Source organism: Mollisia scopiformis, assembly GCF_001500285.1.
Source record: "Mollisia scopiformis unplaced genomic scaffold LY89scaffold_8, whole genome shotgun sequence".
In the NCBI taxonomy this organism is placed as follows: Eukaryota; Fungi; Ascomycota; class Leotiomycetes; order Helotiales; family Mollisiaceae; genus Mollisia; species Mollisia scopiformis.
In genome coordinates this window covers 1,144,635-1,170,500 of record NW_017263588.1, presented here as the reverse complement: position 1 = coordinate 1,170,500, position 25,866 = coordinate 1,144,635, and the positions used below count along the sequence as shown (strand labels likewise).

The 25,866-nt window shown below is 47.5% G+C and overlaps 10 protein-coding genes across 10 annotated transcripts; 6 read left to right on the top strand and 4 right to left on the bottom strand.

Moving 5' to 3' along the window:
* Positions 1–94: 94 nt before the first annotated feature.
* On the bottom strand, positions 95–6,025 carry LY89DRAFT_780406 (WSC-domain-containing protein). The gene is made up of 3 exons (XM_018222376.1): positions 5,634–6,025; positions 1,423–5,588; positions 95–1,371 (listed from the first exon to the last, which is right to left on the bottom strand). Exons 1-3 carry the CDS (start codon positions 5,759–5,761, stop codon positions 593–595), a joined length of 5,073 nt encoding a protein of 1,690 aa, XP_018073818.1. The 5' UTR covers positions 5,762–6,025; the 3' UTR covers positions 95–592.
* Positions 6,026–7,740: 1,715 nt separating this feature from the next.
* On the top strand, positions 7,741–9,411 carry LY89DRAFT_581069 (DEAD/DEAH box helicase; the record flags this gene model as incomplete). The annotated part of the gene is made up of 1 exon (XM_018209090.1): positions 7,741–9,411. The coding sequence occupies one exon, from the start codon at positions 7,741–7,743 to the stop codon at positions 9,409–9,411; it is 1,671 nt and encodes a 556-aa protein (XP_018073817.1).
* A 379-nt stretch (positions 9,412–9,790) lies between these two features.
* Positions 9,791–11,482, top strand: LY89DRAFT_683296 (alpha/beta-hydrolase). The gene is made up of 4 exons (XM_018214677.1): positions 9,791–10,153; positions 10,385–10,626; positions 10,676–10,917; positions 10,969–11,482. The coding sequence occupies exons 1-4, from the start codon at positions 10,052–10,054 to the stop codon at positions 11,346–11,348; spliced, it is 966 nt and encodes a 321-aa protein (XP_018073816.1). The 5' UTR covers positions 9,791–10,051; the 3' UTR covers positions 11,349–11,482.
* A 770-nt stretch (positions 11,483–12,252) lies between these two features.
* On the top strand, positions 12,253–13,290 carry LY89DRAFT_581722 (HET-domain-containing protein; the record flags this gene model as incomplete). The annotated part of the gene is made up of 1 exon (XM_018209124.1): positions 12,253–13,290. A coding segment is annotated over one exon (1,038 nt), but the record flags the coding sequence as incomplete, so codon positions are not given.
* A 1,503-nt stretch (positions 13,291–14,793) lies between these two features.
* Positions 14,794–15,497, top strand: LY89DRAFT_491042 (uncharacterized protein). Its single transcript, XM_018207899.1, has 2 exons — positions 14,794–15,171; positions 15,241–15,497. The coding sequence occupies exons 1-2, from the start codon at positions 14,872–14,874 to the stop codon at positions 15,292–15,294; spliced, it is 354 nt and encodes a 117-aa protein (XP_018073814.1). The 5' UTR covers positions 14,794–14,871; the 3' UTR covers positions 15,295–15,497.
* An 87-nt stretch (positions 15,498–15,584) lies between these two features.
* On the bottom strand, positions 15,585–17,152 carry LY89DRAFT_683294 (beta-transaminase). Its single transcript, XM_018214676.1, has 2 exons — positions 16,948–17,152; positions 15,585–16,901 (listed from the first exon to the last, which is right to left on the bottom strand). The coding sequence occupies exons 1-2, from the start codon at positions 17,072–17,074 to the stop codon at positions 15,700–15,702; spliced, it is 1,329 nt and encodes a 442-aa protein (XP_018073813.1). The 5' UTR covers positions 17,075–17,152; the 3' UTR covers positions 15,585–15,699.
* A 279-nt stretch (positions 17,153–17,431) lies between these two features.
* Positions 17,432–18,403, top strand: LY89DRAFT_667409 (uncharacterized protein; the record flags this gene model as incomplete). Its single annotated transcript, XM_018212973.1, has 2 exons — positions 17,432–17,707; positions 17,753–18,403. 2 exons carry the CDS (start codon positions 17,432–17,434, stop codon positions 18,401–18,403), a joined length of 927 nt encoding a protein of 308 aa, XP_018073812.1.
* A 338-nt stretch (positions 18,404–18,741) lies between these two features.
* LY89DRAFT_683292 (6-phosphogluconate dehydrogenase C-terminal domain-like protein) lies at positions 18,742–20,257 on the top strand. The gene is made up of 2 exons (XM_018214675.1): positions 18,742–19,157; positions 19,208–20,257. Exons 1-2 carry the CDS (start codon positions 18,953–18,955, stop codon positions 20,038–20,040), a joined length of 1,038 nt encoding a protein of 345 aa, XP_018073811.1. The 5' UTR covers positions 18,742–18,952; the 3' UTR covers positions 20,041–20,257.
* A 1,204-nt stretch (positions 20,258–21,461) lies between these two features.
* LY89DRAFT_706186 (Ribokinase-like protein) lies at positions 21,462–23,049 on the bottom strand (the record flags this gene model as incomplete). The annotated part of the gene is made up of 4 exons (XM_018217506.1): positions 22,535–23,049; positions 21,929–22,502; positions 21,723–21,854; positions 21,462–21,543 (listed from the first exon to the last, which is right to left on the bottom strand). The coding sequence occupies exons 1-4, from the start codon at positions 22,797–22,799 to the stop codon at positions 21,462–21,464; spliced, it is 1,053 nt and encodes a 350-aa protein (XP_018073810.1). The 5' UTR covers positions 22,800–23,049.
* A 165-nt stretch (positions 23,050–23,214) lies between these two features.
* Positions 23,215–25,676, bottom strand: LY89DRAFT_683290 (AAT family amino acid transporter, variant). The gene is made up of 9 exons (XM_018214674.1): positions 25,213–25,676; positions 25,094–25,160; positions 24,994–25,035; positions 24,806–24,940; positions 24,667–24,756; positions 24,365–24,617; positions 23,882–24,315; positions 23,589–23,830; positions 23,215–23,540 (listed from the first exon to the last, which is right to left on the bottom strand). The coding sequence occupies exons 1-9, from the start codon at positions 25,357–25,359 to the stop codon at positions 23,307–23,309; spliced, it is 1,644 nt and encodes a 547-aa protein (XP_018073809.1). The 5' UTR covers positions 25,360–25,676; the 3' UTR covers positions 23,215–23,306.
* Positions 25,677–25,866: the final 190 nt, after the last annotated feature.

Here is a 25,866-nt window from a genome sequence, read left to right as displayed (position 1 = left end):
AGACGCCTCGAACAGACGCCGAAGACGCAGACGGAGACGAGATAGAGATCGAGATAGGACTTCGCGTGCAGACAGTTATTCTGATGATTACGAAACAAATGAAGATGGGAAAGCGCATCCGATAAACCCAGGTCGTGAAAGAATCGAAAGAGTGCAGAGAGTTGGCTTTGACAAACCCAAGGACCAGGACCAAAGTCAGGAGGTTAAGAAGAACGAAGAGACTGATCTTACAGCTTCTGCTCAACCTGATAATGGGGACACACTGTTAAGTTCATTCAACGCTTCAAGCTCGACCTTCGGTTTGGCCCGGAAGAGAGCATGCGAAACGATGTGAACTTGATATGTCTGCAGATAGCGTTATCTATTCCTGGAATCCTAACTTTTTTCTCTGATCAACAGTCTCACTTCTACCTCATTCTGGCTGACCATTTGGTTGAGTCCCACTGTAGCTTCTCGGTTTTTTCTTCAACTGCACTGTGCATGTGCTATATTCAAACAAGACCCTCATACACAATACATAGGGTTACACAGAAACCCCTATTTACATAGTTGACCATTACAGTTCGCTCAAATCTATCCACAGTCCTACCCCTTACACTCCCCCATCCCTCGCTACCTTCCTAAAATCAAAATAAAACAAACTCAACTTACTCGCTGCGCCACAAAACTCCGACGAATTGCCCGGACAAACATAATTACACTCCTTATCCGTAACATTCTTCCCCGGGGTCGCCCCACTATTACCCGCAAAATCCAGCGTGTTGCCACACCAACATTCGCGGCCGTATTCCACGCCCGCGTATTTGTATTGGGAGCAGTCGGACAGACATTTGGAGATCGTCATTGAGGTGCCGTTGTTTTCGTCTTGGGAGGACAAGAGACGGCCGGAGGAGGGCTCCGAGACGCAGGAGTAGTAGGTGAAGTTGGTGTTTCCGTTGGAGGTGACGGGTGGGCCGGTGTAGGTTGCGGGTTGTGATGATGCGGATGAGGATGAGGAGAGTGTGAGGGTGCTTGAGGAGGTGCTTTGTGTGGATGATTGTGACGAGGATGTCGTTGGTGGGACGCTTGAGCTGCTGCTGCTTTGCTGGGACGACAAGGGTGTGCTGGTAACGCTGGATTGTGCCGTTATGCTTCCGCTGGAAGTCTGAGTTTGGCTTGAAGTCTGGCTTTGACTGGAACTCTGAGACGATAAGACTGAAGATGTGCTGGAGATAACAGAGCTAATACTGGACTGAGCAGCAGTAAGTTTGTACATCTCCAATCTATTACCCGCACCACAGTACTCGAACTTATTTCCAGGACAAGTAAACGAGCAATCGGTCTGCTTGGTAGCAAGGACCGATCCCGTGCCGAGAGAGTTACCACAGTAGCCTATGGTCAATTAGTCCTAGTCACAAGAGAAACAAAAGTTGGGGGACTTACATTCGCCACCGTACTCAACGCCCCAGTATTGGAACGCTGTGCAGTTACCCGCGCAAGATTCGAGCGTCATCCCCTTGTAATCATAGATTGCGGCACCGGTTAAGGCTCGAGCATTGGTTCCTTCTGTGTAACAGCCCATGCGAGTATATGCTCCAACTGTCGGCTTTAGGGCGAGAGTCTGGGTGGGACCTGCTGACGATGAGGAAGACGTGCTGCTCACTGAGCTGGAAAGGGAGCTAATGACGACGGAGCTGGAGACTGAGCTACTAGAGATCGAGCTGCTAGGAACTGAGCTGCTCAGAGACGAGATTAGTTGTGGGGACGTCGATTGTGAAGAACTGAGACTCGAGGAGACGCTCGAAATACTCGAAATGCTGGTAAAAGACGATGACGACAATGGCGAGGCTAGAGTATAGAGTTGAAGTCTGTTTCCAGCTCCACAATACTCGGTTGCATCGCCTGGGCATTTGAAGCTACAATCAGCTTGATTCGTTGCTGCAACACTTCCTGCTGCAAGGGTATTGCCACAGTAGCATTCTCGACCATATTCGACCCCGAACATTGTATATTTTGAGCAGAACGCTGCGCATGATTCGAGAGTCATGGCGTCGTTCGCGTAGGTTAAACTTCCTAATGCACGTCCGGTCGTCGCTTCGGTCCAACAACCTTTGTAGGCGTAGCTTCCAACATTTTGCTTGATTGCTGGACCTGTTGCTGTCGGTGTGCTTGATGATGACGTCCCAGTGACTGTTCCGCTTGAGCTCGTCCCGGTTAATGTCAGGCTTGGTGTGAGGCTTGATGGGAGGCTTGATGTGAGGCTCGTTGTCCCTGTCGACGTCTGTGAAGAGGAACTCAAAATACTCGAAGAGCTGGAGGTGCTTCCAGCTCCCTTCATATATAAATTAAGATAACCACCTGCACCACAGTATTCTGTTCCATTTCCATTGCATGGCATACTGCAAGACGATGCAGCAGCAGAAACAGAAGAAGCTGCCAAGGTGTTTCCACACCAGCACTCTCCACCATATTCAAGACCGGCGTAGGTAAACCCTTTGCCTGAACATGTATCGACACAGTTCTTCACAGTCGGAGTAGCAAGATCGAACTCCTGGGTCAGTGCTCTACCTGTTGTGGCTTCTTTGTAGCATCCCATACTGGTGTAACCATCTACGCCTGGATTGACGAATGGTCCGCTGGGTGTCGTGCTCGTAACGTTGCCACTAAAGCGAGTTGAATCAGCGAACAGAGAAATGTATGATCCAACAGCATCAGACCCCACACCATTGCCACCACAGATTTGGTTGATGTCCCCAGAACATGGGTAGTTGCAATCGAGCTCCGAAACTTGTTGAACAGGAATCGTTGGACCTCCCCAGCATTCTCTGTTGTATTGCGTGCCACAGAAATCGTAGTTTCCAGCAGCACAAGCAGCGATACATTTCGCAATGGTGTTCGCGGCATCTCCATAGATCTGAGTCTTGAGTTGACGGCCTGGATTATTCTCCTTAAAGCAACCAGTGTATTGATATTTTCCAAGACCATTCGTCAGAAGAGGAGCGGCTTGCTCTGCAACAGCATTGCAGGAGAATTGAATAAACTGCTTGCCGAAGTTTGGATCGTCGACATTCATGGTCCATTGAGCTGTTCCGGAATATGGTTGAGTGTTCCATTGTGTTTTGGGGACCGAGCAGTAAAGGGTTGCTGTTGCGTTCTCCCCGGGAGCAAGAGTTGTTCCTTCTGCGAGATCGACTTGGTTATTCGCTCCGATGATTCCGGAAACACCGAATGGAGGCTTGGAGACAGTCAAAGAGAGTCTGGCACTGTCCGAGGTGGCATTGTTCGTCAAGCGCATTTTCAGAGAGCGGGTAGTATTCTCGGTCACATTGCCGAATGTGAAATTTTGCCCAGGCTTGTATTGAACCCATCCCGTTCCATCTGGAGTCTGGAATTCAAGTAAAGCGCTAGGAGCGGACCCCGAAGTACCCACAACATCAAACACTTTAGTCCCGCCATTCGAAACAACATTGAGATATGTTCCAAAATTGCCACTGGTTGATGTATCAAAGTTGACCCTGACAGTGACGCCAGTATTCCCAGGAATTGTAGTAGGCAATCCAATGAATGTGAACGCGCCAGCTTTTGGTCCCGCAGCAGTCATGTTCGCTGTCACGAATGGGCCTGTCTCACTGACGACCGAATATTTGATGTCCGAGATCGTTAATGGCGCATTGCCCAGGTTGTTGAAAAGCACGGACTGATTAACACCACCGACTTGAGCACCAGTGATGACGCCCTGGAAAGCTAAGGTGACAGGGCTGACTTGAAGCAAAGCACTGACACTTTGTCCAGTGCCACGAAGAGTGATTGGAATACTCGTGCTATAGCCAGCCACGTTGTTTGTCGTTGTGAGAACGATATCGGATGAAAGTGGTCCAACGGTGCCGGGGTTGAAGTAAGCTTGGAAGCTAAATGTGCCACCGGCTGCAACATTAAGAGGGGTTGTGGGCACGTTCGTGATATTGAAATTAGCATTTCCAGTAAGGTTAAAGTTGGTGACAGTGACGCCAATATTTGCTTTACATGTGATTGTCTTCAGTGTAGTTGCCGCATTGAGGTTGGAAGTACCGAAGTCGACTGGCGATGTGCAGTTGAGTGGGAGGTTAACTGGAGAGCCGAACCCATAGAAATATCCTTGAGTAGTGCCCATGTACACACGACCATCGCCAAAGACTGGCCGAGTGAACTTTGTGGTACCAGGAATGTTGAATCCAGCGATCTGGACCATAAGACCGTTGACAGGAACAGCATTGTACACTCGAAGGTTCTGACCATCGACATCGCTAGTCCACACCAGTCCAGTCCCGGGCTGACCATTGAGAGAAGTGGTCGTCCCATGTCCTACGCCGAGAACGTAGGCATTCTTGGTCGGGGAGTCGGCAACTTTGGTGAAAGAAGGAACTCCGTTGGTGCAAGAGAACTTGAAAACGTGGGTAGGGTATTGAATAACGTTGATATAGATGTACCCGCCCTCGAGAGGATACACTCCAGCTCCAGCGTACACCGAGTTCTCGTTTTGATAGACTTGGATGATATCGTCCAGCTTGTTGGGTCCATTCTGGTATCCTCCCAAATCATCAAGGTTCAACCAGTAAGTTTTCCCACTTTTGCCAGTGACTACACCGATTCTCTGAATATCTCCACAAGAGAATTCTTTAGGAAGCAATTCCAAAGGACTGGTACCAAGATCACGATCAGCACCGTCCAGTTGTGTCTTTTCCCAAGGCATGAAGAAGTCGACTATCGTGAGACTACCATCGTCGTTGATCGTCATGTGAACAGCAGCTTCTTCAAGTGAGGTTGGAGGATTGCGACCGTTGACTGGAATGGTACTCAGTTGAGACGCATATCCATTTCCTGAAGCAAAGAACAACGATCCAGCATCATCAGAAGCAAGACCTCCTCCGCTCATCCACACACCTGCTCCAGGAGTCGTATTCGGAACACCACCTCCTTCGGTGGCCCATCGCTCTACTTGAGCGCCAGTGGTCTTGTCCCAACCCATTATCCATCCGGTGAAATTGTATTGAACGCAGTGAGAAGCGAAACCAGCATAGATGTATCGACCTGTATGCAAGAGAGCTGGACGCTGGTGATGAATACCGCCATTGAAGCTTCGAATTGGGTTGTTTCTGGCAACGACACCTTCGAGATTGACAGGAAAGTTCGGACGTTCGCTAAGATCGTTGACATTGATGGCATGAAGAAAGTATCTTCCACTTGGTTTGCCTTGGGCGACGTTGATCTGCCTCTGATCAGAGTACGTTTTCGAGGTGAGGTAGAGAGTATCCGTGTCAGGATCGATGACTCCAGTAGCCGTAACACCAACATGAGGATTGATATCAACACACCCATTCAGATCTGAAGTCAAGAATGGAATAGCTAGATTTCTAGACAGGACAATAGCTCCGGTTTTAGCATTAATTTTGTACAAATTATTCTGTGTAGTAGCGAGGTAAACATATTGAATGCCGTCGGATGGCGTTGTGTAAACGAGAGGCTGAGAAAAGACCTGCTCGGCAGCACCACCGTATTTCCCAGGAAGGGCTGTCTTAAACAATTGTCCGAATTGGGAACTTCCGACGATGGCAGGGTCCATATTATGATTACTGAAGAATTGTTAGATTCGGACCACAAGAAGGATTGCCACTCACGTTTGATATCCAGTCCTGGAATTGTCACCACCCCAGGTAATTGTGTCGGTAGCACCCAAGGAGTAGACATGATCAAAGAATAGTGAGAGAAAGAAAATAACGAAAGTGGTCGACATGATGCCAGACATAATTGATGCAATTCGTCCTCAGACGTAGCAACTTCCGTGGAAAGAATGAAACAAAGAATATGGATCAACTCGAGAAATCTGCTCGTAAGACTCCTTCCATCTTATGTGTCGAAAAACTTTCCAATAACTTTTCTCTAGAGCTGTGCATGAGCGACGCCGTCTGATGCTAGAACAAAGTCCATATCCACAGCACAAGCACGCATAGAAGAATTTCCAAGGTGATGGGAGCAATGCACATGTTAGCAAGTGTCAATCCATCACTCAGAATGGTAAGGGGAATGCTGCCAAGATACATCCAACATGGATTTCTTTCATCGCAATCTATCGAGACTTGGCGGGCTTACCCGTCTGGTCATTTCTAGGGCCGTGGACCGACTTGGCATGGCGCCCGTTGGACCTGTAGGGTGCCCGTGAAGAAGGATGCACCGCTGGGTTCAGACTGTTTTCCCCGCCAAGAGCCAACACCTCGCTATCCCTGGCCTGGATCCAGGTACCAGACTCGCTCGAGCCATGGAGCCGACGGGAACGACCCACGCAGGAGGCCTGAAGGAGATTTGCCCAAATCACGCACTGAGCATGCTGTCTTGTAACATCCCACTTCGTCTTGGTATCAGCGTATGATAACGGAAATCCATTCAAATACCCTGATCATCCTTCTGCTTGTGTTGTTGATGCTTGTCCGCTTCCTCGAAAATGCGATGAAAGATCTGTCCAGGAGCTTTAGAAGTAGCCTTACGCCAAGGAATTAAGCTTACCTGAACGTTTCTCGTATCCCTCAGCCGCTTGGCGAGATTCCCTAATCCGAGGACGTGTATTTTGTTCTATTTTGGAACAGTGCATAACATTCGCCTCAAACCTACTCTCTAGCATGTCCTGTGGTCAGAAATTCCCTCACTTAGTACGGCTAACAAAGTCTTTGCTGGGAAACGCTTGACAAGGACAAAATTGAGAACTGCAACAATCTAGGACATGTAGTTGAAAACATGATGTTCTGAGAAAACTGAGTCTGGAGAGATTGTCGTCAGAAGAAAAGTAAGAAACGTCCCGCAATGTCTTAGACAGTCCCGTAACTATGACGTCCTCAACGGGTGTGATGCATATCATTGCGATACTGTACCGCTATTAGGTGAGGTAGTGGATGATCAATGCTGAAGCCGGCGATTTCAGCGCCACGAAGCCTCATCTCAATGTGGCTGATGGCGACCAGAATTCGGAGCAGGCCGAACTCTGCTAAAAGACTCAGATACCGATACCCTCACGATCCGATGCTCTTCGAAGGGAGTTTCGAGTTCCAATAGTCTTTCGCTGTCTTGGCACAGGGCTCTTCCAGGTCCAGAGTCGAATATAATGGATCCGATCACTTGGCGATGATGGCCAAGACGCGAATTCAAGAATCAACACCATTGTCAAAAAGCCCAGATTGGTTTTCAGCTCAAGGAGATAGCTCCGAAAATGGTTTAGCAGTTTTGTGGTGCATTTTTTATCTGATCTTGCTCAAGGAATATACATTGGCAGAGTTTCTTGTGGAGTGTTTTCCGGTGCTGCAAGGTGCCGCTCAACTTTCAATTTGACGATGCAGCCTCCCGACAGAGGCTAGACAAACACAATCGGATCCATGAACAGGCCATTTGTAGATTATGTTGATATACTGATTGTTCTTTATAAGGAGGAGAGCAGAGAAAGAAAGGAACAAAAGATGAACAGCAAAATATATATCAATCTTCTTCCAGGTCAGGGTTAGTGCCATCTCCTATCTATCTCTTATCGTCACCAAACGGTCAATATGCGCGCTAGACACGAAAAGTTTCTGCAGGAACCGCGGCGTGTTGTACAAAAAGAGCATTCCATCAATGTTCTCCCTTTCTCCCCTCAAACGCAACACACTTTTGCGCAACATCATAACAGTCGCAATGAAAGACTCCAATAAATCTCCCGCCAGAAGGCATCCTTATCCCTCCAGAGGTAGAGGTAAGAAGTCCATGACGACAAATGCCACTCCAAGAAATCCTCCGACTACATTTTCTCCTCCAACCCTCGAATCTACTCCACCTTCAAGAGTAGCCACTCCTCCTCTTACTGAAGATGTTCCTGCCGATACACCTCGATTCGCAGAGCTTGAGGGTATCCTTTCTCCCGTTCTCATTCAGACCATGACCCAGGATCTCAAGTTTGACCATATGATGCCTGTACAAGCTGCCACTCTTCACGATTTGCTCAAGGATCGCATTGATTGCTTAGCACAAGCCAAGACAGGAACTGGAAAGACTGTCGCCTTTCTCCTACCTGCCATTCAGACTCTACTCAACAAGAAAACAGCCGGCTCTTCCATCTCTCTCCTCGTCCTCTCACCAACCCGCGAACTTGCCCTGCAGATTCAAAAAGAGGCTACGAAGATTCTGCAAAGATTACCGCAATACAAGGTCTGCATCGCAATTGGAGGAACAAACAAAGATACCGAAGAGAAGAAGATCCTTGCAGGATGCGACATATTGATCGCAACTCCAGGACGTCTCCACGACCATCTCAGCGACGAGAGAATTCTTTGGGCTTTCCGCAGTCTCGATACACTCGTGCTCGATGAAGCAGATCGTCTCCTCGACATGGGATTCATGCCACAACTCAAGAAGATCGTCCAATGCCTCCCTGACAAAGCAAAGACGAATAGACAGGGAATGCTCTTCTCCGCTACGATCGCACCTCACGTCAAGGAAGTGGCACATTTGATTCTCAACAAGAATTATAAGTTCATATCCACAATCCAAGAAGGCGAATTAGGTACCCACGAACGTGTTCCTCAACATCTCATCGTTGTACCCACTTTCTCGGATGTTGCGGCAGCAATGGTTGGCAGTCTGCGAGCAGAGATCAAGCTCAACGGGGAGAGTACATTCAAGGCTATTGTCTTCGCACCCACAGCCGCTTTGGTTGATTTCTACGGCGACATCTTGTCTAAGATGCGAGATATGCCCAACGTTTCGGTGCTTCATAGCAGAGTTAGTCAAGGCAAGAGAACAGCAGCCACGAACGCGTTTCGAGAGGCAACAAAGGGTATTCTGGTCGCCACTGATGTCGTTGCAAGAGGCATGGATTTCCCAGGCGTCACAAACGTCTTCCAGGTCGGTATCCCGTCGGACAAGGAATCCTACATCCATCGACTAGGACGAACAGCTCGAGCTGGTGCTGAAGGAAGAGGAACCTTCATCATTTCTCAAGACGAGACCTTCTTTTCCCAATGGACATTGAAGGAAATCACTTTCGAGAAGGCCCAGCCTGATTTGAGGGCCACAGATGAGGTGCTGAAGATTGCGGAGAAGATGGAGCCGGAACAACATGCGAAGGTCTTTCAGGCTTGGTTGGGGTATTATAAGAATCACACAAAGGGCATGAAGTGGGATAATGAAAGATTGGTTAGGGAGGGGAATGCTTTTGCGTTGAATGGTATGGGTGCTCCTGAACCTCCAGGAATTAGAAAGACAACTGTTGGGAAGATGGGGTTGAAGGGTGTTAAGGGTCTGACCGTTATTCCTGATATGCCAAGAGTTGGGAGAGCTGGTGGTGGCGGTGAGGGTCGATCGGTTGATTCTGGAGGGAAGGGAAGACGTGGTGGTGCTGCAGGTGGTGGAAGAGGAGGTGGAAATGCTGGGTTTTAGACTTGGATCCATGGAAAGACGCTTTGGATGTACAGTATTGTATGATTACTTGCACTGATCTGGCGTGGTTATGGGTATGGTTATAGATAGATACCATAGCGTGGCGCTTATAGAGGTTGGGACAATGAATACTCTGCACCGGAACTGTCTCTGAATACCGTGCACTCGAACTTCGTTCCATTGTAGCATGTATGATATGTCTGAAATACAATTCATGTCTTCTTCGTCCAAATTTGGACTCCTGATTTCCGACCAATCAGATCTTGAAACAACTCTTTGTTGCACGTCGCACTTTTTTTCAGATGTTTCACAGCCTTCAGCGCATTCAGCGCGACTCTTCCATGCCTCTCGATCATTGAGCCGACCTATCACCAGCAATCCTAGAAGTCTCATCAATTGCTCTCCAAATTATGTTTGTTCCTCGAGAGGACCATCTAACTTTGCCATCATAACATTCCCCATTCCTCTCCTTAAATTTTCACATCCAGATGCTTGATCGTGGTTCTCCAGCCATGGAGGGGCAATTCCCTCTCCCGAAGTTCAGCCATCGTGAAACTCTACCCCACTACAATTTTCTTCCAACCTCCACCACAAAGCAGCATTTGAGTGAGGAAACATACATCACTATCTAAAGAAAGAGATGTTGCAAAGCTTTAAGACAAATGATGGCGTTACGTTGAGGTATGTGGATACAGGTGCTGGGAGTGAGGTGGAGGATGAGGGGAGAGACTGGTTGGTTTTGGTAAGCTGGATTTTGATTTCGTGCGTCTTCTTTGCTTGGTTTGAGATTTTGTTATATATGTTTGTCTACCATTCGATCTCGGGTCTTTATACTCAGGAAGTTCTCCAGCGAAGACTTGCGATTGAAAATTTGCGCTGTTGGGAATCATCCGTGGCGAAAAGTTTCATTCATGAGGATGATCACTTTTCTTACTTTAGTTTCACGGCTTGACAGCATTCTGATAATTTACAGATCCACGGCTTTACGGGCTCAGGCACAGTCTGGCAGCGGAATGTTCCTGCTTTTTCGAAAGAGTACAGGGTTATTGTCCCAGATCTGAGAGGTCATGGAGATAGCGATAAGCTACGACACGGATTCCACGTCTGTAGACTGGCTATGGATTTAAAGGAGATGATTTCACATCTAGAAGGCTCAGCAAGTTCAAACCGAGCTTGGAAGGCTATTGGTGGGAGTTTGGGGTGTTCGATATTATGGTAATTGCCTGCTCAAGCTCCAATTTCAGGGTGCTGATTGATGAAACAGGTGCTATGCTTCACTGTTCACCACTTCTCCATTCTCGCACATGATTTTCGTTGATCAATCACCCCTTCAGGATTACTCCCGGTACGACGATTGGGATGAACGATTCGGTAATCGAGGGATGAATAACCCTGCTGCTCTCGCTGGATTACAGGAGACATTGGCAACATCACCGGAGACTGCTCATAAAGGGACAATTGCTGCATGTCTTTCGTATCGAAGTCATCCCTTGCCTACTGATAATGGTACCGTATCCCCTACTACTTTTTCAGACTGGCAACTAACGATGAACCCAGTCGCCTCCCAAAAATCCTCGGAAGACGAAGCCTTCTTCTTGACCGAAGCCATGAAAGGCAACCCTGAATTCTACGGCCGTTTAATGGCGGATCATACTTCTCTCGACTGGCGAGAATCCATCAAAGCTACTTTCGGTCCTGAAAGCGGCAGTGAGACGAAAGTACTAGTTGTGGCAAGTAGCAGGAGTGGATGTTTTCCAGCTGAGGGTCCGATGAAAGTTGTTGAATTCGTCAATGGAGGGGTGGAAAAGGAGGGATTTGCGAGGGGAGAGGTGGTGGAGTGGGGTGGGCATTGGTGTTATTGGGAGGATCATGAGAAGTTTGATGGGTTGTGTTTAAGGTTTCTGGGGGAAGGTGTGGGAGAGCGCGTGAATCTCTGAGCAGGTGATAGAATGCTTAGCATGCCATAGATGCTTTCGATTGTAAATTGAGCTCTCATTTACCATGAACGTCAGGGGATGGACCTTCGGCCCATGGAATGGAAATAGAGGGCAAATGGCTCTCAATTAAATTGGTCTTTCTTCCAGCATAATATTTGCTAGCAATCTTGGAGTAGTATTCCAAGCTTCTAGCAGGCTTCCTCCATGAAACAACGACCTCACACGTGATTATATTCTTCGCCCCCACAAACGCTTGTTAATTTTTCTCATGACACAATCCTGCACTTTCATATAAATCCTTTCTTCTTTCCACCTTCCTATCCCACTAACGTCCTATCCTGTCACTATGGCTTCCCCCTCTCCTCCAGCCGTCCCCACTCCGTCCAAATTCCCGGACCTAGGCCCCGTAGGCGTCAATGTCTTCAGCGGCGGTGTCCACGAGAGAAACATATCCTGGCGTCCGGGCCGTCAACACTACACCGGCTACGGCATCGGAAAAGCCAGTCAAGACTACAGCATCCCCATCCAACCCGATCTCTCATACCCCACCATCCGTTCCGGCTCCTCGAAATTCTACAGCGATTCGTATGCCCAAAAATATCTCGCTTACGCAGAAAGCTCTGAATTCGAAAAAGGGACAGGGATTAAAACCGGGGTTTGTAGGCTTTGTAGGAGCATTTTGGAGGATGAGGAAGGAAAGAGGGGTTTCAAGGTTTTTATGTGGCATGAGGATGTTTTTCGGATGGTGAGGAGCGCGAGGTTGGGGTGTGGGGTTTGTAGGGTGCTGGGGCAGACGGTGAGTGAGTATAGAGATGGAAGTTTTTATGTGCAGATGGGGGGTGCGATGGGGTGGCTTTGCGTTTATTTGGAAGAGTGGAATGGGGAGGGAGAGGGGAAGAAGAGGATGGCGTATGTTACTTGGACGTTGAAGGATAGGCCGCAGAGTTTGTGGAAGTTTGATGCGGTGTGGATCTTTGGGACGGGTTTGGATGGTGGGTTTGCTGGGGAGGTAGGCAATGGGAGCTGGAGGGAGAAGTATCCTTCGTTGCCGGTGAATAGCAGGGAAGCTTTGGGATTGGCGAAATCGTGGTTGGAACGCTGTGAGAGCTCTCATAAGATTTGTGGCGTGAGAAGAAATGATTGGCATCCTACTCGACTTCTGTATGTCGGCAACAACACCATCAAACTCAAGACAGACATGACTACTCCAGTCAGGTACGCAACTCTTAGCCACTGTTGGGGGAAGCTCCATATCACTAGACTCGAAACCACTAACCTCGACCAATTCATTTTGAAAATTCCTGAATCCGCGCTCTGCAAGACTTTTCTTCATGCCATCGTGGTAACAAGATTCCTTAGTTTGGAATATCTCTGGATAGATTCTTTATGCATCATTCAAAACGATGCCGAGGATTGGGCAAAAGAGGCTGCGCTTATGGCTGACGTTTATGGCCAATCCACAATCTCCATCGCTGCTTCGGGTGCTGTGGATGGGAGTGAAGGATGTTTCTTCGATCGAGATAATAGATATTTCTGGAACATGCCCTTCAAGGTTTCCGAGAGTGGCAAGAAGCAAACACTTATTATGGCGAACACACAAATATTTGAGCGCTGTATTCGACATACCGAATTGTCCAAAAGAGCTTGGGTCTTACAAGAACGTTTGCTTGCACCCAGGACACTACATTTCAGCAAAGCGCAAGTATCTTGGGAATGCAAAGAAGCCAACGCTTGTGAATCATATCCCAACGGCTTTCCAGAATTCTTAGACATGAATTCTGCACTCGACGGCTTTGCGAAAGGCGCTACTCCTAGCTGGGAGAAGGTCGTACAGCTATATTCGAGATGCTTGTTGACCTTTGAGAAGGATAAACTTCCTGCTTTGATGGGCATCGCGAAGATGTTCCAGGAAGCTACGAAGATGAAGTATCTTGTTGGGTTGTGGAAAGAAGAGTTGAGGTTGATGCTTACGTGGAGATTTATGTCTGATAGAGGAGGTTGTACTAATGCTCGACCCGATGAGCCGAGAGCACCGTCTTGGTCGTGGGTTGGATTGGAGAGTCCCAATGCGCCGATCCTTTTGCCTGAGCTTAGGGAAATCGAAAGAGAAGGAAGAGCACTCTGGCATGTTGAGGTTCTTGACGCAAATGCCATGTTGGTCGACTCCGAGAGGCAAATTTGGAAAGGAGATCTGGAATTGAAGTGCGAAAAGATTGTTTCAGGCAACACCGTTTATATTGGCAAATTGTCGCGCTTCGAGGTTTTCCGAGCACGTAGTGACGGAAAAATACCGGAAAGCGATACCCAGATAGACTGGGATTATCATGAAGACCAGGTGGTCGCGAGATTGGACAGAGATCGGTTCATGGTCCCATTTTGTACCAATACCAACAACGAGGGGACAAAACAAGTTGAAGGACTGATATTGGAGAGATCTGGAACAGTTGCTGGATACTATAGGAGGATTGCAAGATATCTATCACAAAAGGAAGAGGTCGGGGTCTTGGAACGCTTGTTCGAAGATTATGAGGTTCCGCAAACTGATTTCGTTCGGAAGCTGAATGGGAGAGATGGCCAGAAAGAAGGATATGTCATCAATATAGTATAAACAGTATCCTCTTTGAGCATGTACTCTTGATAAAATGAAAACAATAAAACAGGAAAGACTCAAATTGATGGTCGAACATTCAAGGAGGATTTCCCTCCAAGCTTGCGATCAGAACTTCGCGTTTGGGATGCTCCTTCCTCTTGTATTGCTCTTTCCCACCACACTCCAACAACTCCACAGATCCTCCCCCAGAAAGAAATAAAAACCCAACAATCCTGCTAAGAATAACAATGCTAGTTCCCACTTCGAAAGCCCTCTCGCTTCTATTTCTTTCTCCTCTTCTTTACAGCACCAGCCCATCGCCATGTCTCATCCAATGTCCTCGATCCCACCGTCTTTGTGTGGTCGGGCCTCTGCTATGTTGGTACGCGGTCTTACACATATATCATAGCTAGCGATACTAAAGTTAGCGCACCTATAGCGGTGGGAGTAGAGTTCGAACTGAGATGCTGACTTTACTTTGGCCTATGCTGGTGAAGAGTGGTGCTGTGGTGTTTCCATTACTCGACATTTAAGAGAGAAAAAAGAGCAGAGACAGTGAGTAAAGATTTCTGTGGTACGAGAAGATGCTGAATTGTGGAAAGAAGTATCGAAGAAAGCCAGATGAGCAGACAATGCTAGATACACGAAGGTATGGAGGACGAATTCTCCTGCAAGGGGGCGCTGTTGTTGAATAGCGTGATGAAACAGAGGAGAAATTGAATGAAGAGGGAAAGTAGTGTTAGGAAGGCATTGAACCACTCGATCCAAGACAGCGTCCTCAACACCTTCATGCACAACGCCACTTGGGGGCAACCTAGGCACATTTTTCTTGGGATCACTGGCGATGTTGATGTTGATGTTGGAAGAAGGCTTCCGTCTCACTGATGTTCTTTCAGGGGTCTCTACGCTAAATTACAGTGCAGGATCATTACAATGATCTCACGGGAAACTCTAACTTTATTTTCACTGCTCTCTGGCTTTCAAGCATACAAGCACAGCTTCTCATTCAAACAATCTGCGATACAACAACCAGAATCCTCTGCAACGGACGTTCCTATGTTCGAGAATGTTGTCCTCGAAATCAGCCTGCATGTCACAATGTCAGCCTTGTGCACCAGATCTCTACCTCTGTATCGACCATACGAACTTGCCCCAGACCGACAATGCGAAGACGAGTCTGCGAACATTGTTCGGCAAATTGTAAGAACAATCAAAATCTGCTTCAGCAAAAAAGTAAGGTAAAAGCACATCAGCTATCACACCCAACTTGAAGTAAGAGCCATGCTTACCAGATTATTCTAGCAGCGTTTCACCACCGCCTACCTCCTTCTCCTTCCTTGTCACCGACTCTTCTGACACACTTTCAAACCATCTTCAAAGCACACCACAGATTCATAGCTGTATCTCGACGACATCTGCGAAATCATCCCGTGTGGGGGACACCAACAATCACAAGGACAAGATTACATTGGGTTGGGGCAGAATGCTGAAGATGGTATATTATGGGCAGACCATGGCTCCTGAACCGCTTCTTACTCGAGACCAAGTGCGAAGCCTGATCAGTACAGGGTTTACATTGGATAACGGATTTGAAAGGTCGCAGAGAAAGAGGAGACAGTAGCACAAATCGCACAACACAGCCAACAAGGCGGGAAGCTCCGTGTTAGCATTTGGTGCAGAAGGACATTTGGACACACGAGAAGGAAGCCGCCGAGTCATTACTCAACCTGTCTACGACATTTGATTGTTCCTTAGCAAACGTCAACATACGAATTCCCTCCTTTCCACTAGAAATTCCTTCACAGCCTCAACAAACGTCTCGAGTTCCTCCTTCGTGGTAACCGTCATTAGACTTATCATACCTCTCTGGGCAAGATATAACCCTTTCTTCAGCATATCGAAGAAGAACAATTCCCGGACGTTCGTTTCACTGGCCTGCACATCTGCAGCGGAACGGACTTCATTCTTGCTGAAGTGCAAGGTCATCAGACTTCCGACACCAGTCACTTTCAAGGTCGAACCTGCTTCCTTCGACGCTCTCTCGAGCTCCTTCTGAAGCCACTCTCCCATCTTATACAAGTCATCTGCGGCCTCCTTTGTCCAGACTTGTTCGAGAACAGCTACGCCTGCTGCCATTGTAGTGACGTTGTTATTGTAAGTGCCAGAATGGTACGCTCCACCTGGATGTCCAGGCTCGATGATCGACATTATCTCGTTCTTGCCACCGAACGCCCCGAAATTCTGTCCACCTCCAGCAAAAAACTTCCCAAGGGTTGTCATATCTGGAGTTACGCCAAGCAACGACTGCAGCCCTCCCGTGGACATACGACTCGTCATAACTTCATCGAACATGAGAATAGCACCGACCTCAATGGCTTTCGCTCGGGTCGCTTTGATAAATTCGATATCTGCTGGAAGGCAACCAGACGATCCTTGCATCAGTTCCAAGAAAATACAGGCAAGGTCATCCTTGTGCTTGGCGACCAAATCATGGAAGGCTTGAATGTCGTTATAAGGAGCAATCACAAAGTTGTGAGGTGCATTCATCGAGTTTGCTGTCACTTTGTCATCCTTACTAAACGTAGCTAGTCCTCCATGGTAGCCACCCTTAAACACTAAGATGGTGTTTCTCTTAGTGTACGCCTTGACAAGTGCTATGGCAGTCAAGTTTGCCTCTGTTCCGGAATTGGAGAATCGAATCTTTTCGATGCTCGGAAATCTTGAGCAAAACAACTTGCCAAGACGTCCCTCGAAACGATTGACCCCACCGAGAGCAAACCCGCTTTCGATGGCAGAATGCATGGCTTTGGTGATGACAGGATGACTATGCCCAAACATAGCAGCGGAGTATTCTCCGCACAAGTCAAGATAAGTGTGTCCATCAACATCTGTGAGGTATGATCCTTTTCCGGATTCTAAAATCAAAGGAAACGGTTTGAAATGAACCACATTTCTGGTCGTGCCTATCACTGTGAGGAGCTTTCTCAAGCGAGTATCTCAGGGACTTACCTCCAGGCAAAGACAACGATGACTCTGAGTTAATCTTTTGGCTTTCGGGGTTTGATTTCCCGTAAGTTGCACGTGCCGCAGCAAGTGCTTCACTAATTTGTTCAGATCTGGAGATTGCAGAAGGCATTTTCAAAGTGTTCATTTGCCAGAGAGACGTCAAAATTTCGATATCTCAACATATGAAAGGCGTGTCCTCAAAGGGCGCTCGGGATATGATGCCTACATGTCGAGAGGGTGGGGTTCTCGAACTAGTGATGTACTCCAGTTTCTGGTTGGTCAAATGTTGGGGAAAGTGTACCCGAAATGGAGAGAATTCACGCTCCCGTTGATAGCCGCTGCAGATCTCTGAGCAATAGGATGTCTAGGACTAATCGTCGAGGGATGTGGTCTTCAATATATCTTCATTGCTGCTCATTCTCTTTTCCATCTTGCGCTGTTTTGATATCAATTTCTCCTCAAAAAAACATCATCCTTGTCTTTCACCATGGGCTCGATCGAAAGACCTACACTTCAGCGTATTCCAGTCCACGCTCCTATTGAAGTATTTATTGAAGCCATCAAGAAAGATGGTGGTTGTATTTGTACCAATTATGTTAGTCCGGAAGACATTGCTACTGCGAACGCAGAAGTCAAGCCGTTCTTAGATGCGGATAAGCCATGGCAGGGGAAGCTCTTTCCTCCCGAGACTCGTCGCTGCAACAGATTGTTATGGCGCAGCCCGACCTGTCGAGAGAAGTTCTTCATGCACCCTTTATACCAAGTATGTTTACTCACTGAGAGTATACATCTTTGCTGATATTTGCAGGCTCTTGGAGAGCACTTTCTCGCAGAAACGTACCCGACGTGGTATGATGAGAAATGCCACCATTATACATCTCATCCTCTTCTAAGTGCCGCACTCGGTATTGATGTTCGGCCAGGAGCCGTTGGACAACGCCTGCATCGCGACGACAAGATGTATCATACATGGCATACTGATGCTACATCTACTGGCTGGACCCAAGGCAGAGATAATGGTTTCGGAGTTTTCGTTCCAGGTATCAAAACCACCGTTGAGAATGGCGCAACTCGAATGCTTCCTGGCTCTCACCTCTGGGGCGACGATCGTGGTGCCGACCCCAACGATCCGAATGTCTGCTATGCCGAGATGGATGTTGGAGAAGCAGCGTTCATGCTGGCTAGCACATTTCACGGAGGCAGCACGAACAATAGCAAGGATCAGAACAGGATGCTTTATGCTATATTCATGTGCAAAGGTACTCTGAGGACGGAATTTGCAACATTGATTGAGTATCCGCCTGAGGTTGTTAAGCCTTGGAGCAAGGAAGTTCAGGCGAGGTTGGGCTACAAAATCTCCAGCCCGAACTGTGGAATGGTAGATATGAGAGACCCAGGATTTTTATTGAGAGATGACTTCGATCCGGAAGCGCCAAATGTGGATGTTGATCTAGACTAAGTTGACTAAATTGAGACAGCTTCAAGTACTTCAGATACATCGTTAGATCATCTTTCAATGAAATAACTATCAGATACTCTCTCTTGGTCATACTTTTTCTGGATGTCTATGAATTTGCCGCGAAAGTCGAGTCTGGACCATGTCCTGCTCATCCCACTTTTGAAGCTCGATAAGCTGCGGCTGCTCTTGCTCTGCACCAAACACCCCGATCGGCAAGCTGCATAAGCCTCTGCTTCAGGGGCTGCGCGAGCCCACCTTTGGACCCTGTGGGACTATCCGCTGTTCTTGGATTGGAAGGAGTCCCCGAGATACTGATAAGGCCGTGATACTGTGTGGTTGTGCTCCGTGATCTTACATTTCGGGCGAGAGTGGGATAAGGCTATAATTTTGTGGAGGGGAGCTTAACATGAAGATATTGTTTAAGACGTGTGATGTGAAGGGCGTATTTGGTTTCTCTTTGTATTTTGATCTTTTACTACGTATTTGACGTCTTTCATTTACTATTCTTGAAAAACTTGAAATCTTTCACACCGAACTCAAAATCACAAAATGGGCAGCGTTGACACCAAGAAAGCCAATGTGCTACTTCTTGGAGGAGGAGCTGTAGGTGCCATTGCAGCGTTGAACATTGAGACCTCGGGATTGGGAGCTGTGACAGCCATTCTGAGATCAAATTTCAAGGTTGTGAATGAGGAGGGCTACACAATCGAATCTGTAGATCACGGGAAATTTAAAGGCTGGAAACCCACAAAGGGTACGCGAGCCTCAATCTCAGCATTAAACAGACACTGATCTTCTTGGTAGTCCTCAATGCAGTTCCAGACATCACAAAAGAAGGACTCCCACCATACGACTACATCGTCACCGTCACCAAGAACTGTCCTGATATCCCACCCACCCTCGAATCACTCATAGCTCCAGCCGTCACACCCGGCCACACAGTCATAGTCATGATCCAGAACGGCCTTAACATCGAAAAGGCAATGTTCGCTGCGTTCCCCACCAACATGGTCCTCTCCGGCGTCTCAATGATCGACTCCCACGAGGGCAGACTCGGCGAAATCCTCCACGAAGAACACGACTCCCTCTATCTAGGAGCTTTCCATAACCCTACCGTCAATGACCCCGAGAAGGAGATCGTTGCGGCCAAGGCGTTTATTGAAGTGTACAACAAAGCTGGGAAATCGACAGTCGAGTTTTCGGACAACGTCGGATTTGCCCGTTGGCGGAAGCTCATCTTTAATGCGGTGCTGAATCCGCTGTGTGCTATTCTTCGATTGGACGATGCGAGGATCCGGTTAGCGGGCTCGGCGATCGAGGGGCTTGTGAGGCCAGCTATGAAGGAGGTTTGGACTACAGCGAGGAAGTTGGGATATGAGCTACCCGAGGATATCATGGATAAGATGATCCATTGTGATCCTTTGGATCTATATCTGAAGCCGAGTATGCAGTGTGACATTGAGAAAGGGAATTATATGGAGTACGAGTATCTTGTTGGAGAGCCATTAAGGGAGGCTGAGAAGGCGGGGGTGGAGACACCCACTTTGAAGGTTATTTATGAGATTTGTAAGGCGTTGCAGTGGAGGATTATGGAGGAGAGGGGGTTGGTTACTGTGCCGCCTAAAAGGGTGCTTTGAGTTGATAGATTGGTATCGTTTCATTACCTGAATAGTATCACGCTCAAACAATTTTGACCGTCCGCAGTGGGATTTCCTCCTTTACAACATCCGCTTCCATTTTCACATTCCAAAGCGTTCCAATGCGCCTCCACAGCTCTTCGCCCTCTACAGAAGGAGCTTGAACCAACAGCATCAAGATCGTATCATCTGTGGTGGTGTACACCGATTTCCAGGACCGCATGACCATGGCGTATGCCTTGAACTTTTCAACACTGCCATGGAAATGGCGATCCACAGTTGATTTTCCAGCTACAAATATAGACCCGCCCAATGCTCTCTGGACGACTTCGCTCTGCTCTTCGTAGAGTGAAACCTCAAGGTTCGATTCAATAGTAAGGTTCACCTCGAAAGCCCAACTTTCCACCAGTAAGTAGCCGCCAGTAAGAATCGTGGATTGAAGGAATAGTAGATATATCGAGAATATTCATCTGCAAGCCAGCTTCAGCAAACTGGGGAGGGCGGTCCCCAAACCGTACAAGACCGCGGGCTGAGGGCCAGACCCTGAGGGGGAGAGATATTCGTCTTCGTCTTGATGTGCAATATCTTCCGTGTTAGGCGGATCACTAAGCAGTCGTCGCTAGCACAGATCATCCAATTTGAAGCATCCTATATTCGCGCTAAGTATGTTGTTTTTTTCTTGTCCTTGAATATGGATAGCTGCTCCACGCACAGATTCCACGCTGATATCAACTTGCTCAGCCTTAGGTTCGGACATGGCAATTTTCCTCAATGCCGTTCGGGGATGGTTGATCCCCAGCTACCATTGTAGACTGAAATCTACATTCACACGACAACAGCTCGTTGCAATGCCATACCCTTTCGTCGCTTGTAAATGTAACACACGTGGAGATAGAAGGTACTCTTGAAATGCCCATCCCCTTCCTTCGAGCGGGGGTACCTGTTCTGGATTTGTTGTGTCAGGGTACCCGTTGCGATGACGAGGTTGTCGCACCTGTATGAGACATTATGGTGCCTCAGGTTCTGGCTCGCCCGAGTGGCAGTTTCTAGCTGCGCTTGCTGCAATAGGCGTTACCATAGACTCGAGCCATTTGAGCAGCCTCCTTCTCCCAATCGGACTCTGAGTCTTGCATAAAGGATCGGTCCGGAAGAGGGACAGCGCACTTATTATAATGAAATATGAAATTTAATTTCTCGCTATATTTGTGCTAAAAAAGCGGCGAGTGGCTTCTTCCTTTGTAACGCGAGCCGGGCGTCACCGCATGTGCAACTCTTCTGCACGGGGCAAAAACCGTCAGAGATGCCGCACTTTGATTGATCATCTAATGCACGAGTGGGCTGAGAATCTGCCTGTGACGTCTCATAATAGCAAGATCCCGCCTTGGACAGCGATCTCAGGGATTGCTGTTCTGTGCTGACCACTAACGGGAGTGGAGAGTATATCTATACGCATGGCACCTGGTCGAATTATCCCAATGGAAGACAGAGAGCTTTCTCTTGTTACTGTATTATGAATTATGTATCTCATTGTGTGCAAGAGACGAGATATTGATCTTGCGGCCCAAATCGGATTATATTGTCTGCTAGTGCAATCGTATAGAGAACAGATCATGACACACTCTCTAGAACGCCTCGTCTCATAACTCTCATTTCTCTGTCTATGCATCAATTTCGGGATTGACTCTTGTGCTCCGAACCGCTGGATAATCTTCGCAGATGCCTTGCACGCTCGATCGATTGCCTTAACGATATCCCACTCTCCAGCTTTCTTCTGCGTGACGTATTCGAGGGTATAGTTAGCAACGAACGTGTCTCTGATGCGGACGAGTGCGTTAGCTGCCATGTTTCAAAAAAGGGATATTGAAGCAATCAATGAAGTAGAACCTACCCGGCTCCTGTTGCATCCTTGACATCAACGTTCTGTACGGCAGCGACCTCGCCCTCTTTCCCTTCCTTTGTGACATAGTAAGAACCCCTTGCACCAAGCGTAATGACAACATTCTTGACGCCCAATCTTATGAAATATTTCGCTGCCTTTTCCCAGGCTGCACGATCTTTCAACTCCTCGACATTGCAATCCGTTAGCTCCGCCGCCTCACTCTCATTCATCACAAGATGAGTCAAATTCTTGTATCCAGAGGAGGCAATAGTCGAAGCAGGAGAAGGATTCAGGATTGTATCCACGCCTTGCTTTCCTGCTGTCACTAGTAGCTTTCCGACTACTGGTGCTGGGATTCCCAGATGGCAAATGATGATGTCGGGCTTCTCTCCGCCAGCAAGACACAACACCGAGTTGTCATCGCGTGGCTTCCATCCCAAAATAGCACCCTGATATGCTAGATTCCTACTTTCACCACTGCTACGTTCCACCATAACCACACAAGTGCCGCTTGGCTCTCCGTCGGCCTTCAATACTCCCGACACATCAACACCAGTCTCTACCAGCCTTGTCTTGTCTTCAACTGCTTTCCAAATTCATCGCTTCCTACCTGACCATTCATAAAGACACGGACCTCTTGTTTGTTGCGATCGTCGACTGAGGAGCTGCTTGAACCTTCAGCAGCAACCCCTCTAGCAGGGCTACCTGACTTGAGATGACTAGCACGGTAGGCCGCTACGGCAGTGTTGGCACCCTTGCCCCCTGGAAAGTTGGCAAGAGAGTTGGTATCCATAGACTCGCCTGTGTATGGAATCCGGTCGGTCTCCATCACTATATCCATGTTCAGACCGCCACAGACCGCAAAAATAGAAGGGGCCATGGAGGAAGATGCTTTAGATCGCAGGCGCAGTTGTCTTTCGTCGGTTTGAGGGACCAAGTCTGCGAAAATGGCTGGATGTCTTGCTCTAGAAAGTGAAGAGGCTAAGAAGAATACGTATTGATTGCAAAATCTGGTGTTTTGTATTGGGAGCACGAGGCTGCATGAAAACGCACTATAGTACGGCAAAACCAACCGACCTTTTTTTTTTCAAACATGGAAATCTAAGAATGCTACCCCTTTATTGTACCACCACAACGCCTTAAATAAAGAATCTAAATTAGTAAATAGTGCAGTGTTGATTCTGCAAACCGAAACTCATGGCTTCAACTTTTCTCTAAATGGCTGTCTCGAAAGTCTGGCCAGAATACTAAACAGTTGGTGTCACATGATAAGAGGAAGTGAGTCCTGATACCTAGGTAGCTAGCCAAAGCTTAAGGCAGGGCTTACGATCTATACTCTATGGAATCGGCTTGGTATAGTACAGTGTCTAGTCTAAATATCTGACATCTACCACAATTGGACATAAGTCCAGAATCGTCGAATTACTGATCGACTGTAGTACTCATTCAACATATCAATCTCCTCTTTACCTAGTGTTCTCCTGCCACTCTTGAGATCCGCTGTCTTGGGATCGCGGATCTTGGTTTTGTAAATGATCTTGTACGCAATGGTGAATGAGAGAACAATCACCACACCAATCATGTACTCAAAGAAGTAATATACGGATGGAGTGTCGACACCCTAGGGAAGTTAGATACTGTTGACCATTGGGTGGGTGTAAAGCCTTACAATAGGATATAGTCCGATGTAGATACAAGACACTAACAGAACAGTACTGCCGGAGAACAACCAGATAGGAGGAAGAGGCCAGCACCAAGTCCTGTAGGCATAGACTTCAGTGAAGAGCTGGTCATTCTGTGCTTTGAGAGCAGCTCGAAAGCGCCAAGATGTGATGCAGATCACGAACCATACGATGAAGAAGGAAGATGAAGTGATCGAAACAAGCCAAGTAAAGACTGTAGTTCCAGTTGCTGTGATAACTTAGTAATTGAAGATCAGCCACGATGCGGGAAGGAGCTTACCACTCAGATTCATATAGGTGAGAATTACAGCAACCGTACCCGTAATAGCAACAGCCCATCTCGGTCGTCCAGTGGAGTCAACCCTTGAGATGAACTTCGGGATAAGGCCCTGTGCAGACATGGCTCTCAAGATTCGAGACGAGATGTAGATTGACTCGACGGCGATGGCGACTATACCAATCATAATAACAACATTGAGAAAATCAGGTAAGCCCTTGATGCCAGCGTGGTCCAATGCGATCACAAATGGTGAAGCAGCAGTGTCAGACCCTCCAAATAATCGAGGATCGGTCTCAGGGACGAGGATTGAGATGAACACAATGGAGAGCATGAATGTGACTGAGACTCGGATTGGGACCAGTTTCGTAGCATGTGCCATGGAGTATCGCGGGGATTGAGCTTCTCCTCCCATGATTCCGGTGAAGATTTGATCTCTGAATTACAGATTAGCACATGGTCCATAGAGAGCATAAAATCACTTACCCCATAGCCCAAATACCAAGCAAAGCACTGTTTGCAAATCCCTTAAATCCGTTCAAAAAGACGGGGTAATCTCGCCAAGTTTCTCCAGTATGCCTCTGGCCAGTTGGGCCAGCTCCCATAATCATTGCAAAGCCAGCCAAGATGAAGATGATCAATGCGAGAATCTTGAGTACTGATGCAAAATATTCGAAGTAGCCCCACCACTTATTGGATAGTAGAAAGATGCAACCACAGAAGACTAAAAAGATTGACACTTCGTATTATTAGCACGTGGGCTGAAGGATAGGCAGATAATCACTTACACCACACAGCTTCGTGGACTTTGTCATCAGCCCAGTAATTAATGATGACAGAGAAGAAAGTCGCTTCTGAAGCAACAACAGCAGTCCAGCCTACAGCGTATCAGTTTTTGGATTGACGAGTCATTGGAGAGGTGCGTACCAAGCCATTCAGCGAATCCGGCGCCAAATGCCAAAGCGGGGTCAACAAATCGATCAGCATAGTCGATGAAGTTTCCAGAAACCGGGAATGCGATAGTCATTTCAGAAAGAGTTTGGAGTGCAGCCCAGACACACGCTAGAACCATTTTTAGCAGAGATAGTGATTCTGGACCGTTACGGGATACTGACTGCAAACCATGCCGTAACCCAACACCAAACTGCCAGGACCACCTATATCGGAGCATCAGTGTTCAAGCACACATGTCGTAGATCTTAGATGTAGACATACCACTTCTCAATGCTTTTCCAGTTGCAATGAAAAGACCGCTACCAATCTGAGAGCCGAGGGAGATGATCTGTATCACAGATTAGCAACGATTCCGAGGCCCGAAATGTTTTGTCACTTACATGAATCAATCTCCTCGACAAGTTGCGCCTCAATTCGCCATTTCCATGACGTTCATCCTCGCACTCGACCACACAAATCTCTCCCTCATGCTCACTGGGTGTGAGCGAATTCGTCTGAGGTGAAATACCTTTCTCTGACTTCTCCATCATGATAAAATGAACCGATCGTCAGGTACGGAATACAAACAAAAAGAAACCGCATGGGACAGCAATTCTTATATGCATGGCCCATGTAGATGTCATACTTCAGTTGAAAGTACCAAGAACACATCCTCGCTATCTTTTTCTCTTGACTACGGTGGCTTGGACCATGGCCATTACCACACTTGTGGGTCGGGATATCCTTCTGCATACGTCGAATCACATAGCTTATCATCTCCTAGCCATGATTGCCATTCAATTAGACAGTTTTATGGGCCAAGCGATAAGAATCCCAAAAGACTTGACTGATAAATTGGTGGCGTTGAACCAGAAGAAGAGAAACAACTTATCAATAGGACTCAATTGGTAAAACCTAAATCAAAAGCCTAGGCCAGCCTGGTACAGTCTTGAAAGTAACACAAACATGTATTTGTTTGATCAAAATGAGTTTGAGGTAATTCCGCACTTCCAGCTAACCGACGCGGCCCGTCTGCTCTCATCCCACTTTTGGAG

Coding starts and splice junctions, on each gene's coding strand:
- LY89DRAFT_683294 (XM_018214676.1), bottom strand. CDS start 17,074: ATGCCTTCTGCAATCTCCAGATCTGAACAAATTAGTGAAGCACTTGCT. Junction 16,902..16,947: donor ATCGTTGTCTTTGCCTGGAG/GTAAGTCCCTGA, acceptor TCACAGTGATAG/GCACGACCAGAAATGTGGTT.
- LY89DRAFT_780406 (XM_018222376.1), bottom strand. CDS start 5,761: ATGTCTGGCATCATGTCGACCACTTTCGTTATTTTCTTTCTCTCACTA. Junction 5,589..5,633: donor TCCAGGACTGGATATCAAAC/GTGAGTGGCAAT, acceptor ACAATTCTTCAG/TAATCATAATATGGACCCTG. Junction 1,372..1,422: donor CGTTGAGTACGGTGGCGAAT/GTAAGTCCCCCA, acceptor AATTGACCATAG/GCTACTGTGGTAACTCTCTC.
- LY89DRAFT_683296 (XM_018214677.1), top strand. CDS start 10,052: ATGTTGCAAAGCTTTAAGACAAATGATGGCGTTACGTTGAGGTATGTG. Junction 10,627..10,675: donor TTGGGGTGTTCGATATTATG/GTAATTGCCTGC, acceptor TTGATGAAACAG/GTGCTATGCTTCACTGTTCA. Junction 10,918..10,968: donor TCCCTTGCCTACTGATAATG/GTACCGTATCCC, acceptor CGATGAACCCAG/TCGCCTCCCAAAAATCCTCG.
- LY89DRAFT_683290 (XM_018214674.1), bottom strand. CDS start 25,359: ATGGAGAAGTCAGAGAAAGGTATTTCACCTCAGACGAATTCGCTCACA. Junction 25,161..25,212: donor TGTCGAGGAGATTGATTCAT/GTAAGTGACAAA, acceptor TCTGTGATACAG/ATCATCTCCCTCGGCTCTCA. Junction 24,316..24,364: donor CTTGGTATTTGGGCTATGGG/GTAAGTGATTTT, acceptor TCTGTAATTCAG/AGATCAAATCTTCACCGGAA.
- LY89DRAFT_491042 (XM_018207899.1), top strand. CDS start 14,872: ATGATCTCACGGGAAACTCTAACTTTATTTTCACTGCTCTCTGGCTTT. Junction 15,172..15,240: donor AAATCTGCTTCAGCAAAAAA/GTAAGGTAAAAG, acceptor AGATTATTCTAG/CAGCGTTTCACCACCGCCTA.
- LY89DRAFT_683292 (XM_018214675.1), top strand. CDS start 18,953: ATGGGCAGCGTTGACACCAAGAAAGCCAATGTGCTACTTCTTGGAGGA. Junction 19,158..19,207: donor AGGCTGGAAACCCACAAAGG/GTACGCGAGCCT, acceptor TCTTCTTGGTAG/TCCTCAATGCAGTTCCAGAC.